This window comes from Triticum urartu, chromosome 4, assembly GCF_003073215.2.
Source record: "Triticum urartu cultivar G1812 chromosome 4, Tu2.1, whole genome shotgun sequence".
In the NCBI taxonomy this organism is placed as follows: Eukaryota; Viridiplantae; Streptophyta; class Magnoliopsida; order Poales; family Poaceae; genus Triticum; species Triticum urartu.
Window position 1 is genome coordinate 25,903,972 of NC_053025.1, and position 18,805 is coordinate 25,922,776.

Here is an 18,805-nt window from a genome sequence, read left to right on the forward strand (position 1 = left end):
CCTCTCCCTCAAATAAAATTGCAATAATGATTATCGGTTTAGTTATCGATTGCCTAGGGACAAATAACCTTCTTGTCGACAAAAGCTCTCTACTAAAACTAATTTAGTTGTGTCTTCATCTAAACAGCCCCTAGCTTTTATTTACGTGCTCTTTACTTTCTTGCAAACCTATCCAAAAACACCTACAAAGTACTTCTACTTTCATACTTGTTCTAGGTAAAGCGAACGTCAAGCGTGCGTAGAGTTGTATCGATGGTCGATAGAACTTGAGGGAATATTTGTTCTACCTTTAGCTCCTCGTTGGGTTCGACACTCTTACTTATCGAAAACTGTTGCGATCCCCTATACTTGTGGGTTATCAAAATGTTCCATCAGAGATTCCCAAAGCTTTTGTTTTGCTCTGTCGTCGACCCAAGTAACATCTGGACGTTTAGTTTTTGGCTCTTTCCATTCTTGAATGGAGATCGGGAGTTGGTCCCTCACAAGAACTCCGCACTGACGAGTCCACTTGTTCGCAATGTTCTTAGGCGTGAGGGGTTTGCCATTAGTTTTGATGGAGTCGATGTTGTACTTTACACCCTCCTTCAACTTTTTGCCCGGGCCTCGCTTTGTCCTGCTCTCTGTAGAAGCAGATTTGCTTGATCCGGAGGGCTGAAAGAAGAAAGATCGATTCGTTAATATATATATATCTTCAAATAAAAAACATGTGATGATCACCAGATGCCTGCTTATATAAATATACCTCGCCGGTAGTCTTTGTTATTTCAAGATCAACATTGTCTGTGTCATCATAAACATTGTCTGCGTCATCATAATCATAATCATAGTTCATGACTTCATCATCTCGGTCGTCGAGATCGAATACGTTATCATCACCCTCCCCGGTATTGTTCAGATATTGGGAGCCGTCATCTGTTTCATTTAGATCATCTAGCCTGCGAGGGCTGCGTATGATCTCGAACAATTCCTCTTCTCTCTCTCTGCCGGTATTGTCCGTCGTAGCTTTTACTTAACTAATACAGAAGAAATATAAAACAATTTAGTATTCAAATTACAATGCATGGATGCAATCAATAACGAAAAACTGAATCATATATAGTACATAATATGCATCATCTCGAATGATATATAATCTCAAGTACATCATCTCGAATAATATATATAATCTCGAATACATCGTATCGAATATTATATAGCGAATACATCACTGGCTAGGTAGCTAATAAAGATCGAATATTACAGAAGAATCTAGGCCACTCGCGGTTCCTGGGGCACGAGCGGTGGACACCCAAAGAGAAGGAACCATCACAGATCATATCTCCGGTCATCTACCCAAAGAACCTGCCAGGTATTGGAGAACCTGACGTCCATAGCAGCCATGTAGCGATGGACGTGCTCGTCCTCCTCCCTGACACGACGACACACCACCTCCGGCGGGGCCGACTCCCTCTGCACCGAATGTGGCCCACGCGAACGCCACCAAAGGAGATCAGGGTCGACGACGGGACCCGAGGCTGGGTTCCTCACCAAGCGGCGCGCCCCTCCAGGTACCACCTCCCAGTGCCAGCCCGGCGGAGCCCAATCCCGGACATGGGTCAGCCGGACGTCGTGGCGAACGGGTCGACGGCGAGGATGCAGGCCGGGCATCGTCGAGAACAAATACCATATGCCCGCAAAAAGTAACATTTTTTAAATGTGATTGGATTGTGATAACTAAAATTTATAACATTTCTATATATATAACTGAAAAACAGAAAAAATTATAACATTTCTATATAACTAACATTTCAAATATTTCTATAACTAAAAAACAGAAAAAATTGCTAACATTTCTATAAATATTTCTATAACTAAAAAACAGAAAAATTTATAACATTTCTATATAACTAACATTTCTAATATTTCTATAACTAAAAAACAGAAAAATTGCTAACATTTCTATAAATAATTCTATAACTAAGAAACAGAAAAATTTATAACATTTCTATAACTAAATATCAGTATGTGTGTGTATGTGTGTGTGTGTGTGGACATGGCGGCTGCGGGGCACAGGAGCTCACCAGGGGGCGGCGACGGTGACGGGTCGGGGCGCGGCGACGGGGACGACGGGGACGGGCCGGGTGGGGACGACGGGAGGCCGGGGCATGGCGCGGCGACGGGGTGGGGCGCGGCGATGGGGACGACGAGGACGGGGACGGGGACGACGACGGCGAGGCGACGGGACGGCGACGACGGGGACGGCGACGGCGAGGTGACGGGACGGAGACGACGGTGACGGACGGCGACGGGGGCGGCGACGAGGGGCGGCGGCGACGGGGCAGAGAAGAAGAAGCAGAGGGAGAACGAAACTGTCGAATTTTTTTGAAGGGTTTTCTTATATAGAACACACCTTTAGTACCGGTTGGAGCCACCAACCGGTACTAAAGGTCTGTTTTGGCCAGGCGAAGCGGCGGGAAGCGCCCACCTTTTGGTACCGGGTGGTAGCACCAACCGGTACTAAAGACCCCCCTTTAGTACCGGTTGGAGCCACGACCCGGTACTAAAGGGTGTGCGCTGCCAGGCGAGGGGCGCAGAAGTTTAGTCCCACCTCGCTAGTTGAGCAGCGCCAGGACCTGTTTATAAGCCCCGACACAGGTACTGCATTGAGCTCCTCTCAATAGCAGGCCTTGAGGGCCTACCTCTCCCACTCTGCCTGTGGGCCTACTTGGCTTGCGGGCCTGCATCCTGGCCCAACTACAGGTTGGGTTTCTAGTCGTATGTAGGCCGCTGTGTGCAGTAGGCGGCCTTTTTATTTTCTTATTTTTTTTGCTTTATTTATTTTTGAGTTGTTTTTTTTGCTTTATTTAGAGTTTCTTTGTGAATATTTTTGCTTTGGGTACAAAAAATTACAAACTTTAGGTACAAAAAACCCTCTCTACTTTTTTGCACATGCTTTTGGGTGAAATTATGATACGATGCCAACTTTCAACCTTTTTTGAGTTCATTTGAAATGCTTTTCAATTTTAGGGTCATTTAGCTGAAAAAATCAGTAAATGCATGAAAGAATTTGTTTGCACATAAAATTTCTTCGCGTTTCAAATGCCAAAACACATAACTACCTTAACTATTACAGAGATTCCCTCCTGGGTGTGAAAACACAGAAGAAAGTGATGATAGTGAAGCCGATCACATCCCAGATCTTTGGGTGTGAAACTTTTTCTTCGCGTGTGTCCCTTTGCGTCGTAGCCATGGAAAATCTTCATCATTTAACTGGATGCTCGGGTCAATATTCACTCTGAATGGAGAAATTTCATCAAACTTTTCATAATCTTCTGACATGTCTGTCTTGTCATCCATTCCCACGATGTTTCTCTTCCCAGAAAGAACTATGTGGCGCTTTGGCTCATCGTATGATGCATTCCCTTTCTTATCTTTTCTTTTTCTCGGCTTGGTAGACATGTCCTTCACATAGAAAACCTGTGCCACATCATTAGCTAGGACGAATGGTTCGTCTGCATACGCAAGATTGTTGAGATCCACTGTTGTCATTCCATACTGCGGGTCTTCCGTTACCCCGCCTCGTGTCATATTGACCCATTTGCACCGAAACAAAGGGACCTTCAAACCACTTCCATTGTCAAGTTCCCATATCTCCTCTATGTAACTATAATATGTTTCCTTTCCCGTCTTGGTTGTTGCATCAAAGCGGACACCACTGTTTTGGTTCGTGCTCTTCTTATCTTGGGCGATCGTGTAAAATGTATTACCATTTAACGCGTACCCTTTGACAGTCATTATATTCGAAGATGGTAACTGGGATAGCGAGTACAGGTCATCTTCAATAGAGGTGTCATGCATGGTACGTGTCTGCAACCAGCCGGCGAAACTCCTGGTTTGTTCACATGTAATCCAGTCATCAGACCACTCCGGGTGTTTGGGGTGTAGAAAATTCTTGTGTTCATCCATATACGGAGCCACCAAGGTGGAATTCTGTAGAACTGTGTAGTGTGATTCAGTGAGAGAATGTCCGCCCATACATATTATTTGATCCCCTCCTAGCGTGCCTTTTCCATCCATTCTACCCTTATGCCGCGATTCAGGAACACCAATCGGCTTAAGGTCAGGAATATAGTCAATACAAAACTCAATCACCTCATCATTTTCATGGCCCTTGGAGATGCTTCCTTCTGGCCTAGCACGGTTATGAACTATTTCTTTAAGACTCCCATGAACCTCTCAAAGGGGAACATATTGTGTAGAAATACAGGACCCAAAACGTTAATCTCTTCGCATAGGTGAACTAGGACGTGCGTCATGATGTTGAAGAAGGATGGTGGGAACACCAACTCGAAACTGACAAGACATTGCACCAAATCATTCTCTAACCTTGGTATGATTTCTGGATCGATTACCTTCTGAGAGATTGCACTGAGGAATGCACATAGCTTCACAATGGCTAATCGAACGCTATCCGATAGAAGCCCCCTCAATGCAACCGGAAGCAGTTGCGTCATAATCACGTGGCAGTCATGAGAATTTAGGTTCTGGAACTTTTTCTCTGCCATGTTTATTATTCCCTTTATATTCGACGAGAAGCCAGACGGTACCTTAATACTGAGCAGGCATTCAAAGAAGATTTCCTTCTCTTCTTTGGTAAGAGCGTAGCTGGCAAGACCCTGATGTATGCCGTCTTTTCCATGCATACGTTGCTGGTCCTCCCGTGCCTCTAGCGTATCTTTTGTCTTTCCATACATACCCAAGAAGCCAAGCAGGGTCACACAAAGATTCTTCGTCACGTGCATCACGTCGATTGCAGAGCGGACCTCTAGGTCTTTCCAATAGGGCAGGTCCCAAAATATAGATTTCTTCTTCCACATGGGTGCACGTCCGTCAGCGTCATTCGGAACAGGTTGTCCGCCAGGACCCTTTCCAAAGACTACCTTCAAATCCTTGACCATATCATGTACATCAGCACCAGTACGGTGGCGAGGCTTCGTCCGATGATCCGCCTCACCTTTGAAATGCTTGCCTTTCTTTCTTACGGGATGCCTGCTCGGAAGAAATCGACGATGTCCCAGGTACACATTCTTCCTACAATTGTCCAAATATATACTGTCGGTATCATCCAAACAGTGCGTGCATGCGCGGTATCCCTTGTTTGTCTGTCCTGAAACGTTACTGAGAGCAGGACAATCATTGATGCTCACAAACAGCAAGGCCTTTAAGGTCAAATTCTTCCCCCATGTGCTCATCCCACGCACGTACACCTGTTCCATTCCACAGTTGTAAGAGTTCTTCAACTAATGGCCTTAGGTACACATCAATGTCGTTGTCGGGTTGCTTAGGGCCTTGGATGAGCACTGGCATCATAATGAACTTCCGCTTCATGCACAACCAAGGAGGAAGGTTATACAAACATAGAGTCACAGGCCAGGTGCTATGGTTGCTGCTCTGCTCCCCAAAAGGATTAATGCCATCTGCGCTTAGACCAAACCATGCGTTCCTTGCGTCATCTGCAAACTCCTTCCCATACTTTCTCTCGATTTTTCTCCACTGCGACCCGTCAGCGGGTACTCTCAACTTTTCGTCTTTCTTACGGTCTTCTCTGTGCCATCGCATCGCCTTGGCATGCTCTTTGTTTTGGAACAAACGTTTCAACCGTGGTATTATAGGAGCATACCACATCACCTTGGCAGGAATCTTCTTCCTGGGGCGCTCTCCCTCGACATCATCAGGGTCATCGCGCCTGATCTTATAGCGCAATGCACCGCATACCGGGCAAGCGTTCAGATCCTCGTACTCACCGCGGTAGAGGATGCAGTCATTAGGGCATGCATGTATCTTCTGCACCTCTAACCCTAGAGGGTAGACAACCTTTTTGCTTCGTACGTACTCTCGGGTAATTCATTGTCCTTTGTAAGCATATTCTTTATCATTACCATCAACTTTCCAAATCCCTTGTCAGATACACCATTCTCTGCCTTCCATTGCAGCAATTTCAGTTTGGTGCCCAACTTTTTCTTGTTAGCTTCGCAATTCGGGTAAAACAATTTCTTGTGATCCTCTAACATGCGCTGCAACTTCTTCTTCTCCAAATCACTTGCGCAGTTTCTCTTTGCATCGGCAATGGCCTGACCTAGATCATCAGCGGGCTCATCTGATGCCTCTTCTTCAGCTTCTTCCCGCATTGCCGGCTCAGCTTCTTCCCCCATTGTTGTATCATCGTATTCAGGGAACCAATGGCCAGGATAGCTGTCGTCGTCCTCTTCTTCTTCATTGTCTTCCATCATAACCCCTCTTTCTCCGTGCTTGGTCCAAACATTATCATGGGGCATGAAACCGGACTTAAACAGGTGGACGTGAATGGTTCTTGACGTAGAGTAATTGTGATCATTCTTACAAACAAAACATGGACAAGGCATAAAACCATCCGCCCGCTTGTTTGCCTCAGCCGCAAGCAGAAAAGTTTGCACGCCATTAATGAACTCAGGAGAGCATCGGTCATCGTACATCCATTGTCGGCTCATCTTCATTACACAACACCGAAAAGACCAAATAATACAAGTTCATACATAAAGTTCATACAAGACTTAAATGCAACAAACAAATAACTCTCTAGCTAAAGCATTTAAATGCAACAACAAATGCGATCAAGATCGCAACTAAGGTAACAATTGATCCAATAGCATAATGATACCAAGCCTCACTATCAATGGCATATTTTCTAATCTTTCTAATCTTCAAGCGCATTTTCTCCATCTTGATCTTGTGATCATCGACGACATCAGCAACATGCAACTCCAATTCCATCTTCTCCCCCTCAATTCTTTTCAATTTTTCTTTCAAATACTCGTTTTCTCTTTCAACTAAATTTAACCTCTCGACAATAGGGTCGGTTGGAATTTCCGGTTCACAAACCTCCTAGACAAAAATATCTATGTCAACTTGATGGGCATAATTTGTCATAAACACGAAATGCAATCACTACTTTTAAAAGAGAATATACCACATCCGAATCATAACAAGGACGAAGGCCAACGGGGACGGATATCAAAACCATGGCACTATGTATAACATACAACGTACGGGTAAGATAATTATACGAGCAACTATATATCCAAATCACACAAACATCAATTTGGTAATGTAAAACATTCATGAACAAGAGGCTCACCACAAGGTGGTGCCGGCGACGGAACGGTGCGGGCGATCGACTGTGGTTACGACAGAGATTTAGAAGGCACTAAGTAAACCACACCTACATATGCAAACTAAGTGTTATTTTTGACCTCAAATTGCATATAAATCAAATACTAGCACATATATTTCCTCCCAAATTACTAAACTCATAAATTAATCACTATACAAAGCATTGCAAGAGCTAGCAATGAGAGATGAAAGGACAAAGTTGCTAACCTTTTTGATCATTTGAATGGATGGGGGTCTTCAAATCTTGACAAAATTTGGGCAAAATGTGTGATGAGCTCGAGAGGTAGAGGGGAAGAACAGAGAGGAGAGGGGAAAGGGGAAGAACAGAGCGAGCTCGGGTGGACGAAGGGTTTATGTAGGACGACCTTTAGCACCGGTTCGTGCCACGAACCGGTACTAAAGGTGCGGCCCCGGACTGACAACATCCTGCCACCACTCACTTTAGTACCGGTTCGTGGCACGAACCGGTACTAATGAAAGCGGTCGGCTAGCCGTTGGAACCGGCACTAATGCACACATTAGTGCCGGCTCAAAAGCAAACCGGCACTAATGTGCTTGATATTTGACCCTTTTTCTACTAGTGCACCTTCACGGTCCGTCCCGATCAAGTACCGAACGTACGGCATCTCTGCGTTTAGCACACGTTCAGCTTGATGACGTCTTCGCCTTCTTGATCCATCAAGAGGGGCGAAGTAGTAGATGAGTTCCGGCAGCACGGCGGCGTGGTGACGGTGTTGGTGAAGAAATCTCTGCAGGGTTTCGCCTAAGCACTACAAAAACTATGACAGAGGATAAACTAGAGGGGACGGGGTTGCCGACACATGGCTTGGTGTTTCTTGATGTGTCTTTGGTGCTAGCTCTTCCCCTCTATTTATATGTTGAGCCCTGGGGTCGAAACTTAGAGCAAAAGCCTCCTCAAAGTCGGTTTTGCCCGAAAGGCAAGAGTCCCACTCGGACTCTAGGACCAAACGCCATAATCCTTGGTGTGTGGCCCAGACGCCATGGGCCTCGGCGCCTGGCCCAGGGCCAGACGCCAGGGTCTCCGGCGTTTGCCCCCCTGGCCTCCGCAAAACTCCTTTTGCACCGACTTATAGCCCCGTGGGCCTGACCCCTTGGCCTAACCATATCATCCAATATATGAATCTTTACCTCCGGACCATTCCAGAGCTCCTCGTCATGTCTGTAATCTCATCCGGGACTCCGAACAACATTCGGTCACCAACATACATAACTCATATAATACTATATCGTCAACGAACGTTTAAGCGTGCGGACCCTACAGGTTCGAGAACTATGTAGACATGACAAAGTCATGAAGAAAGCAATAGCAACATACTAAACGATCAAGTGCTAAGCTAACAGAATGGGTCAAGTCAATCACATCATTCTCCTAATGATGTGATCCCGTTAATCAAATGACAACTCATGTCTATGGTTAGAAAACTTAACCATCTTTGGTCAACGAGCTAGTCAAGTAGAGGCATACTAGTGACACTCAGTTTGTCTATGTATTCACACATGTATTATGTTTCCGGTTAATACAATTCTAGCATGAATAATAAACATTTATCATGAAATAAGGAAATAAATAATAACTTTATTATTGCCTCTAGGGCATATTTCCTTCACAGGCAACACGATCTCAAGACCTACACAGGTATCACATATTGTTTAGGAAATCTGTGACCTATGACGTGACAGATGGAGATATCTATGAGGACCGAAAACAATATGAGATAACGGTGATCCATTAGAACTAACACTTGGTTACCGTCCAATGACCTTAATTGTGGTAACGACCACTCTGTCGCAATGGTGAAGCATGGCCATAGAATGAAATATAATCCCGTGGGGAGGAGTTTCATAAATTTACAGAACACACATATCAAATACTATAGTATAATACAAGGTAACTGGTATTACGTCGCACTGACACACTTGATATATATTCTTATCATGAACTGAATCTCTTTGCACCTAATCTCTTCATTGCAAGAAACACCGCCCTCACTTTCATTTATGTTATTTACTTATAATTTTTTTTACCTTCGTTACTATAAACCTTTTGTCTTGTTACTCTGGTTTATCCATTTACTAGGACAATAACGATATTTGCATAAGCTGAAGCACTTACTTCACACAAGAACCGTGACACCTTGTGTATGACAGAAGCGCCACTGTAAATACTCTCCTCTGCTCTTCGTTGGGACAATTACTAATTGCGGTACTTCCAAGAAAGTGCTACAGCACCTTGTTTGACTTGCATGCATCACTTGGGTTCCCTGAAGGCCACCGCCACCGCGTCTCCGGGTACACAAACCAATGCCTTGCCCGGTGAGCTGGGACATAGACCACAACAATTGTCTTCCCCGTCCAAAAACAAACCATGATCCGTGCTTCACGGAAGCGAGGGGAGGCTATTCCCTATCATATCCCTCTAGGGCTACTAGTAGTCCGATGAGCGGGTTGCCGGACATGGTAAAGACATGTCGTGTGAGTGAAGATCCGTCACGGCCGGTCGTAGACTACTTTTATAGTTTAGTTAAAAATATGTCCAAAATGTAAATGTTTTCATCCGGTTTGAATGAAAATCATCCGATTTGCATATAATACATCTGATTTGTTTAAAGCCGATTTGAAATGTACGCGGATAGCGTTAGGTGAACGACACCTGCATACATGTCCATGAACGAATGTTGTGTCCGTTTTGCAGGTCAACATTGAAGATGCACTAAAGGATTAGGTAGAGATGCCTAAGAGCATCTCCAACAAAAGCGCTATATAAGTGCCGTGCTAAAAAATTAGTGGTTTTTGCGCGCGCTCCAGCGGAGGCGCAAAAACCGCGCGTGCGGCATAACTAGTTCAGCGCGCGGGCCGAAACGCCATTGCGCGCCATTTATTTGCTGCGCCCACTCCAGCGCGCTGGACAATCGAGCACCCGCTCGCAACTTCCACCTACCCCCATCCAGCCGCTGGCGCCGCCGCCGCCCGTGCCATCCCATTTGTTCCGGCGACCATTCCGGCGCTTCCCCGGCCTATCCCTGCGCCGCCACTGCTTCCTCAGTCTCCCTCTAGTTTCCGCCGCCCCTCGCGCGCGGCATTCCTCTGACGAATAGCACCCGGCCGCCCACTGCCGCTCGGCGCCCGCAAGGTGTTCGACAAAACGCTTGCAAGGTATGTATTGCTTCAACTTCACATTTTTTACATGAATTTGCTGCATGTTGTTTGTAGTTTTTATAGCCTAGTTTAAATTGAACATTGTAGATGAGTTCATCATATGATTCTTTCGAAGAAAAATTTGATATTGAAGAGGAGGAGGATCTAGCAATGATCCTAGCTATGCACATTAATAAAAAACGAAAGCACGGTGGTTCGGTTATGGGTTGGCAGAAAATTTGGAGGGATAGGATCGATGCCCACAACAAATTGATCATGCACTATTTTGCGGATCCTCCCGTGTACCCCAAATCGTACTTCCAGCGCCGGTTTAGGATGAGCACCGAGTTGTTCAGGCGCATTCCAGAGAAACTAGCGAGCCATGACCAGTTTTTTCAGCAAAGGAGGAATGCCGCCGGAGAGCTCGGGCATAGCACCTTTCAGAAGGTGACAACCGCTTTGCGTATGTTGGCATACGGTATCCCCGCTGATCTAGTTGATGATCACTTGGCCATGGGTGAGAGTCAAGCAATCATGTGTGTCAAGCGCTTCGCAGTCGGAATTGTGCAAGTGTTTGGCCAGGAGTATTTGAGATCTCCCAATGCTGAAGACGCCGCAAGGCTATTGGAGATGAACAAAGCTCGCGGCTTCCCAGGTATGCTTGGCTCAGTAGATTGCATGCATTGGAGTTGGAAGAATTGTCCTAAGGCATGGCATGGCCAATTCCATGGCCAAAAAAAGGGTTCCACTATAATCCTTGAAGCGGTGGCCGATCAAGAGACTTGGATTTGACATGCTTTTTTTTGAATGCCTGGATCTTTGAATGACATCAACGTTGTTAATCGGTCACCAGTGATGAATAAGATTGCAAATGGTGAACTACCACCGGTGCAGTTTGTAGCAAATGACCGTACATACAACTATGGCTTCTATCTTGCAGATGGCATCTACCCAAAGTGGCAAACATTTGTGAAACAGTTGAAAAAACCGGAAGGTAAGAAAAATCTTGATTTCCACAATGCTCAGGCGGCGGCTAGAAAAGATGTGGAGATAGCTTTTGGGATTTTGCAAGCCCAATTTGCTATTGCGAGAGGACCGGCTAGGTTTTGGAATCAAAAGATGCTTTGGTACATCATGCACGTTTGTGTGATCATGCACAACATGATCATCGAGAATGAGCGTGGCCAAGATTTAGACTACTCTCACTATGAGCTCTTGGGACATCCCGTGCGAGTGCGACGGAGGGCTGCCAGGGTGGCCCGTTTTGTTGCCTCCTATCATGCCATTCGACGTGCCGAAACGCATGATGATCTTCAGAAGGATCTCATCAAGGAGTGGTAGGCATGGAATGACCGACAAATAGTATCATGATTTGTGCGTTTGATGTTGTATTGTTGAACTATTTGTTGCATTGAAAGATAAACTATTTGTTTGAGTTGTAATAACGAAACTGAACTATTTATTGTTGATTTATTTTGTTTGTGTTTGATCTTCTTGATTGTGTTTCGAGTGCATATGTTGTTTCTGCGAGAGCGTGCGCGCAATATTTTTGCAGCGTCTGCTGGAGCTAGTCGCGCGTGCTAAACTTCGCAGCGGCTGCTGGAACCAGCTCTCCGCGCCGCGCAAAAACAGGTGATCAGCACGCTGCAAATCAGGAAGATTTTTTAGTGCGCCGCGTGTTAGGCGGCTGTTGAAGATGCTCCAAGACTTTGTTGTATGCTGCTCCGAGCTGTACCGTGGACGTGTTGAGCTGGGACTATGCCATAGCTAGTTGACGAATAAAGCAGCAACCAATTTTTCATCAAGAAGAAAACCCTAATACGCATTGGTATTTTGATGAAACGAAGGGAGCATTAAATAGGCTGCAAGTGACGATTATTTTTACCCTAAAACACTGGACCAGTTTTTCTTACCAAGCTTTCATTGGAAAGCAGCCAAATCCAGCCCTGCCAGCGGCAGGCTGCAGTGAAGACGGCGTTGTTGGGTCCAGTACAGCCACCACTCCGCCTGCTGCGTGATCCCAGTAACTCACTATCGTTTGGTTTTTGTATAAACGAAGCTGAAGCCACAGCAACCAAATATTTTTTTGGAAAAAATCGTGCAAGGAAGCGAAAAGACAGATCCAAGAAAGTTCTGCGCCTTATTATTAACCAAACACAATTCTCGTTCAGGCTTAAACATGACGAAAACAATGTACCGAGAAGTACTCGAGTAAAACAGATAACTGACATTATTATGTCCAAAACCATGGGTACTTATTGCAAATTCGTCTTTTGGAACGAAAAAAGACTCCTTGTAAATTCCTTTGGTATACTGTCCTCTGCTCTCCCTCCTAGGCCGCTGGATGGAACCCCGCAGATTTCAGGAGCACCGCCTTGATTTCCTCAGCCTGAGGACCAGGGCCATCCTTGCACTGCTAACATGAAGAACAAACAGAGTAAGCTGAGGCACAAAGTATTTACATTCCACTGTTTCAGAAAACGTGGTGACAGAGACTTGGACTACAGTACCTCAGCCTTGAAGACATCCAATGTAAAGTCATTGAAATAGCTGATAACAGCTTGCTGCACGTCAAGACCAAGGCCTTCGAGGGCCTTCAAGGAAGAATGCACAACACCTGGCCTGCGAGAGCACATCATGCGGATGTTGACGATCCGACCTTCCCGAAGCTTGACCTCAACCTGTTGCAACCAGAGAAAGAAAATAAACCTCAGGTATGCAGATGATCACACAAACTAATGTATACATCAATCTTTTACAGCTTTAGTTTTCTTCTCATCTATTGCTAACAAACATTAGCAAAAAGAAAAAGAATACCATATCATGTCAAGGGGGGCAAATTTTTTTGATATGCAGGTTTAGCTCTGCTTGAGTGAAAATTCAGAGAGATCCAGAGATACTTAGTTACTTACACATGGTTCCTGAGCAGGAGAGCTTGTCAGTTCCTCCTTCACGCGAGATGGCAGCGCGGGCATTGTAGGAGTTGTAGGAGCCAGAGGGTGGATGCTTGTAGGTGTCGGAGGCAGCGAGGACGCGGAAGGAGATGCCTCCAGCTCATTCTGAAGAACATTGATCTTCTGCTTGAGCTCCTTGAGGTACTCGATTGCATCACCAAGAATAGAAGCCCTGTCCATCTAGCCATTGCAACCACATAAATCAGTTAGCGAATCAGCCATAGAGAGGAAGGATAATTTGTTAATTCTATGTATGCAGAAAAAATTAAAGATGAAATCTCAAGTAATAAACAATTAGCCATAGTAGATGGTGTAGACTACACCATGATTCATGCTCTTCCCAGCTAAAAGAACTTGTGGATTTTCTTGTGTGTGAAACTAAAAGATTCGGGAAATACCCTTTGGCTCCCGCATGTATATGCACCCTATATAGGGATTTTTTATAAAAAGTCAAAATAGTTCAAAAGTATTTTTAGATTAAACTTGACTTACTTGTGCACTAGTATATAAATTTTCATGAAAAATAAACCAACGTTGACTTCACAGTGAAAAAGACAAATTTATTTGCTATAATAGGTCACTATTCATGCTATTTTGACCGAAAATTTATCTTTTTTGAAAAGAAGTCAAAGAGGAATTTTCTTTTTCTGAAACTTTTCTCACTAGTACAATGAAAGGGCAAGTTTATTTCAAAAATATATTCAGATTATTTTGACTTTTTGTTGAATTTCTAAATTGTTTTTTCATATAGGGTACATTTGTACCCAGGAACCAAAAGTTCCGCTCCTAAAAGATTCTCCTTATATAATTGTATAAATCGATGTCAGGTGTGTGCTCATCATGCTTTGATCCACCAGATGTTGCATTTTGAGTTAATAAAGAACACCCTTTTATAAAATATAATCATTATAAATAGTTGATGTCTTTTGAACAGCTCCATGATGTATAATAGTCTCGGTATTTGAAGTTGCACTTTTCTGGCGGCACACAAGTAATGCAAAAACCATGATTTAAAAATTTATAATTTTTTTGCAATCTGTTATACCTCTAATAATTGACTAGAACCTGAATAACATGCACCAAAAGCAGATAACAATAGTATATTTGAGAGAAATCTATTTGTAGTACAACTCATGGACATCAATCACATTTAACTCATATAAGAAGCAACACATAGGAAATAAAAATCGTGTAGTTATGTAGTTTGAGAGGTATAAATTCAGTAGCCTTTGTAAACAAAACTTATGGCCATGCAAATACATAATCATCAGTAGAAACTAAACAAAAAAGGCAGACGAGAGATACTGGAGTAGATCTCCAAGCTAGCCAGAACAAGTGTGTGTGTGTGTGTGTGTGTGTGTGACTAACAAGGCTAAAAGCTCACTTATGATATGAGACGTTCTTTAAACTAGTGTGCATCCACAGCTCTACACGACAATTTGCACCAAAAAATGCATAATTTACTATTTCAGACGGTGAGCTAGAGCATGAATCTTATCATGTAACTATTTTTATGATTTATCTCTCTACAGGGCGTGGCTAACTGCCATACCTGTGGCCCTATGCGATCAATCTAGAGTAGGACAACTTTTCCTTTTTTGGAAACTTGCATGTTCATTTTTGGCAACTTTTAGAAATCGCACAATTGGCTTTCGAAAAGTCTTGCCTAGCTTTTGGAATCTGAAACTTGTGTGACTTTTTGAAACTTCTGAAATTTTAAACTTAGAAAAAAACAAAATTTGAAGTTTCAACTTTCGGAACTTAAACTTTGGAATATTTGAACTTTCAATATATATTTCAATTTTTGGATGGGAAAAAAGCTCAAAAAAGCCACATGTGCATGTGCCCCACATCAGGAAAGGGAGCATATGAGAGCGAAGGGGAGAAGCCACGCGCGTGAGCCACTCCGCTGGCAGCGTCCCGACGAGAAGACGCTCCCCTAACGAGCGGTGAGGGTGCCGTGGAGGGAGTAATTTCGCACTCTACAGCTCTATGATAATTGAGTAGAAATGGAAGAAGAGACAACGCAGACAGCTGTATGGTAAGATGGAAATCGATTTATTCTAGTAAAATAGATATGCTGATTTAATTCGTCTAAGAAAAAGAACTTTATATCTCTAGCAACTACTAATGACAATATGATGGAAACGCCAAATTTAATGATTTGAATTTTCAGAATTTTGAAACTTTCACACAAAAGTAAGCCAAGAAAAAGGCCAGATATGCATGGGCGCCATACCGAGAAAGAGAACATAGGTCACGTGTGTGGGCCCCTATGCCTAACTGTGTCCCGACGAGCAGACGACCCCCCAACGGGTGGTCGGTTGTGGAGGAGTAATTTCACTCGCTACACCTCTATGATAATCGAGTCGAAACGGAACAAATGCCAGCAGCGACAGTGAATGGCGATACGCTGGACAGCAATTTAGCTTTAATAAAATAAATGTGCCAATTTAATTCGTACGATAAATGGAAATCCGTATATCAAGCGACTACTAATGAAAAAATTACGACAATTTAATTTATACATGCGAAGAATACATATACAGTATACCAAGCAATGACTAATACCTAAAATTACTTCAATCTTTTTTTGCGGGTTAAAATTACTCTAATCTAACAAAGGCAAGTAGAAATATGATAGGCAGTCATCCTAAAACACTAGAATTACGGGCATGCCAAATAGAGAGAACCATCAACGCAAAATAATGCAAACATAACATGTTCTAAGGGGTGTTTATGCTAAACCACAGAACTTGTCAGACTAAGGGGTGTGCATGCCCAGCAACAAACTTATGAGCTAAGGTTTCTGTTATTCTGTAGATGACACACAGGCGTTTCAAAGCCTGTGTTGGTCCATAATCTACAGGTAGAACTGCACCTGAGATGCGTGGATGAACTGTGACAAACCGTACAATGCGAACGATAATTCTTGCTAAAAAAGACAGAGAATTTCTCACCTTGCTGATCCTAGGCACGACAGACCGAAGCGCGTACAGCCGATCGTTGAGCTTCTTCCGGCGACGGCGCTCCGCCAGGAGGTTCTTGGCCGGCATCCCCTTCTTCTTCCCGTTCCCTTCAGCCGCAGCGCCGCCGGTGACTGTGCTGTTGGCGTTGGACTCGTTGCCGTCCTTCCTGCCTCTCTCCTCGACGCCCCTCCCGTCCTCCGAGTCGTAATTCAGCCCGGACGCGTCGATGCTGATGATGTCATCGTCGGCGTCGTCGAGTATTATGTCAGGCTCCGCTGCCTTACGCTTCCTCCCGCCGTCCTCTTCCCCGGCGTTACGCCGGAGTGCGCGCTTCTGGAAGAGCGTTGGCTGCGCGCCCGACGCCGGGAAGTTCTCCAGCGGCCTCAGCACCTTCGCGTTGCCCTGCCCAGAGAAGGCAGCGGTCTGGGGCGCCGGAGCAGCCGGCCCCTCTGAGGATGGGCCGCTCCAGCCCGGGGCACCGGTATCGAACAAGTCGAAACCAGCGAGGTCACCGAAGTCCGTCGTTTGTGCCGGTGCGGTGCCGAAGCCACCGAACGAGCCGAGGAAGTCTGTGTTCCCATGCGGCAGCAGGGATGCGTTCGGCGCGTTCCCGGCGCCAAGAAACGCCGAGAGGTCGCCGGAGATGTCGAGGTCGAACCCAGGGACGTCGAGGAGCGGGAACATCTGGGAAGCATCCCCGAATCCGGAGCTAGATCCCGACGCTTCCACAGTTGCCGGCGCCGGGATCATGGACCCGTTCCCGGCGGCGTCACCGACCGCGTCGAAGTACCAGCTGTCATCATCAAGCATCGGTGGGGCGCCGAACCCCCCGCCTCCGCCCGAGGGCATAGGCAGGAGGTGCTGGTCGTGGTGGTTGCCGGCCTCCAGCCCCATCAGCGCCGCCTGGTCGTGACCGAGGCCCTGGTGTTCATGGACGTCGCCTTCCTGCACCCAAAGACAAGTATTGAACTGCGGCAGCATAGCCGCGGAAATGGCGGCGCTGCGTGGCTATGTTTGGTGTGGTAACTGCCCGACGAGGAGCTGCGATGCGCAGAGATGGCAGAGCGGGACAGAGGAGAGAAGATGGCGGAGGAGGTCCCGAGGCGAGTTCTACTTCTCGCACCGAATTGGGTCTATATGCATGGCAGGAAACCACTGTCCACTGCTGGCTGCCCACGGAAGAAAGAAAAGTGTCAATTTACTAGAATACCCACCCCACCTAATATTTGTTTTTCCTATTTATTTCTTTGAAGTTTTTTTTCTTGGACCCCAATACAGAGCGTATGTCTTTTTTATTTTTGCGGGTAATACAGAGCGTATGTCAGTCGAGGGGTCCAAAATACCCAGCCCTCCTAGTACAAAGCGTATGGAGCGAACGATTGAACGCCTGGAAAAGGCAGAAACGCCCCTAAGGTGCTTTTCAAAGAGACCCCCAAAAAAACTCTCTTCATCTAAAAATACTTATCAGAATAAATGAATGTATCTAGACATATTTTAATTCTAGATACATCTATTTTTATTCATTTTTCTCAAACAAATGTTTTTGAACGGAGAGAGTATTAAGGAACATGATGACTGTTGGGATATGTTTTTTTTTTGGCTCAACGCTCAGGGTGACTCTTAGAGCACCTACAACCGGATATGTTAAATATGACCCCTCAAACCGGACGCGTCCGCCGGCAGTGACCAGGCATCCCTCAATTTTCACGAGTTGCATTCGGACATCTCATACTAGATTCTTAAATCTATACAAAGACATGCAAACGAAATAAACCTACGTACTACGTCAATCACCTAGCTACTCGTCGTCGGAGATGTCGACGATCTCCGTGCCCGGTTCCGGCAGCATGGGCGGCAGTTGCAGCTCCGGCTCCTCCGGCTGCTCTGCTTCGGCCTCCTTTGCCTCTATCTCCGCGTCAAGTTCGGCGAAGAGCGCGTCGGCTCCTGCCGAAGGAACGCCCGATTGGCCTTCACATAGGCCTCATCCTGAATGGACTCCAGGATGGCCAGCTGCTTCGTCATCTCCTCTGATTGGGCGACGATGAACTCCGCATCTGCCTGCTCCATGTTGAAGCCCGGCAGCTCCTGCTTCGGCTGCTCCGCCTCCTTCACCTCCATCAGAGCTAGCTCCTCTCCCCCCTCTTCCCCCGGCTCTTCGGAGGCAGCTCGACAGCGATGCGGGCGACGCGTGTGGCTTGTCTCGCCCGAATCTCCTGCTGGATCTCGTACCAGCGCTCCGGCGCGAGCATTGCATAGTAGGTGATCTTCCTCCGGACAATGGCGGAGCGCCGGAGTGGGAGAGAGAGGAGATGGATGGGCTCAGACTGGCGGCGCAGAGAGGGGGTGGATGGGCTAGGGTTGCGGGATGCCTGTCGACTTAAATAGCCGGATTTGGTCTCGAGCGGCGAGTGATACGTCTCCAACGTATCTATAATTTTTTATTGCTCCATACTATATTATCTACTGTTTTGGACTATATTGGGTTTTATTTTCTATTTTTATATTATTTTTGGGACTAACCTATTAACCGGAGGCCCA

General features: G+C 45.6%; 1 protein-coding gene across 2 annotated transcripts; it reads right to left on the reverse strand.

Annotated features, from left to right (window-relative positions):
* Positions 1-12,548: 12,548 nt before the first annotated feature.
* On the reverse strand, positions 12,549-17,364 carry LOC125553450 (transcription factor ICE1-like). 2 transcript variants are annotated; one of them, XM_048717231.1, is made up of 4 exons: positions 16,259-17,364; positions 13,257-13,478; positions 12,855-13,025; positions 12,549-12,757 (listed from the first exon to the last, which is right to left on the reverse strand). In XM_048717231.1, exons 1-4 carry the CDS (start codon positions 17,246-17,248, stop codon positions 12,677-12,679), a joined length of 1,464 nt encoding a protein of 487 aa, XP_048573188.1. In that variant the 5' UTR covers positions 17,249-17,364; the 3' UTR covers positions 12,549-12,676. The 2 variants fall into 2 exon arrangements, with proteins under 2 accessions (XP_048573188.1, XP_048573187.1); XM_048717230.1 differs by having other exon boundaries at positions 12,549-12,760.
* Positions 17,365-18,805: the final 1,441 nt, after the last annotated feature.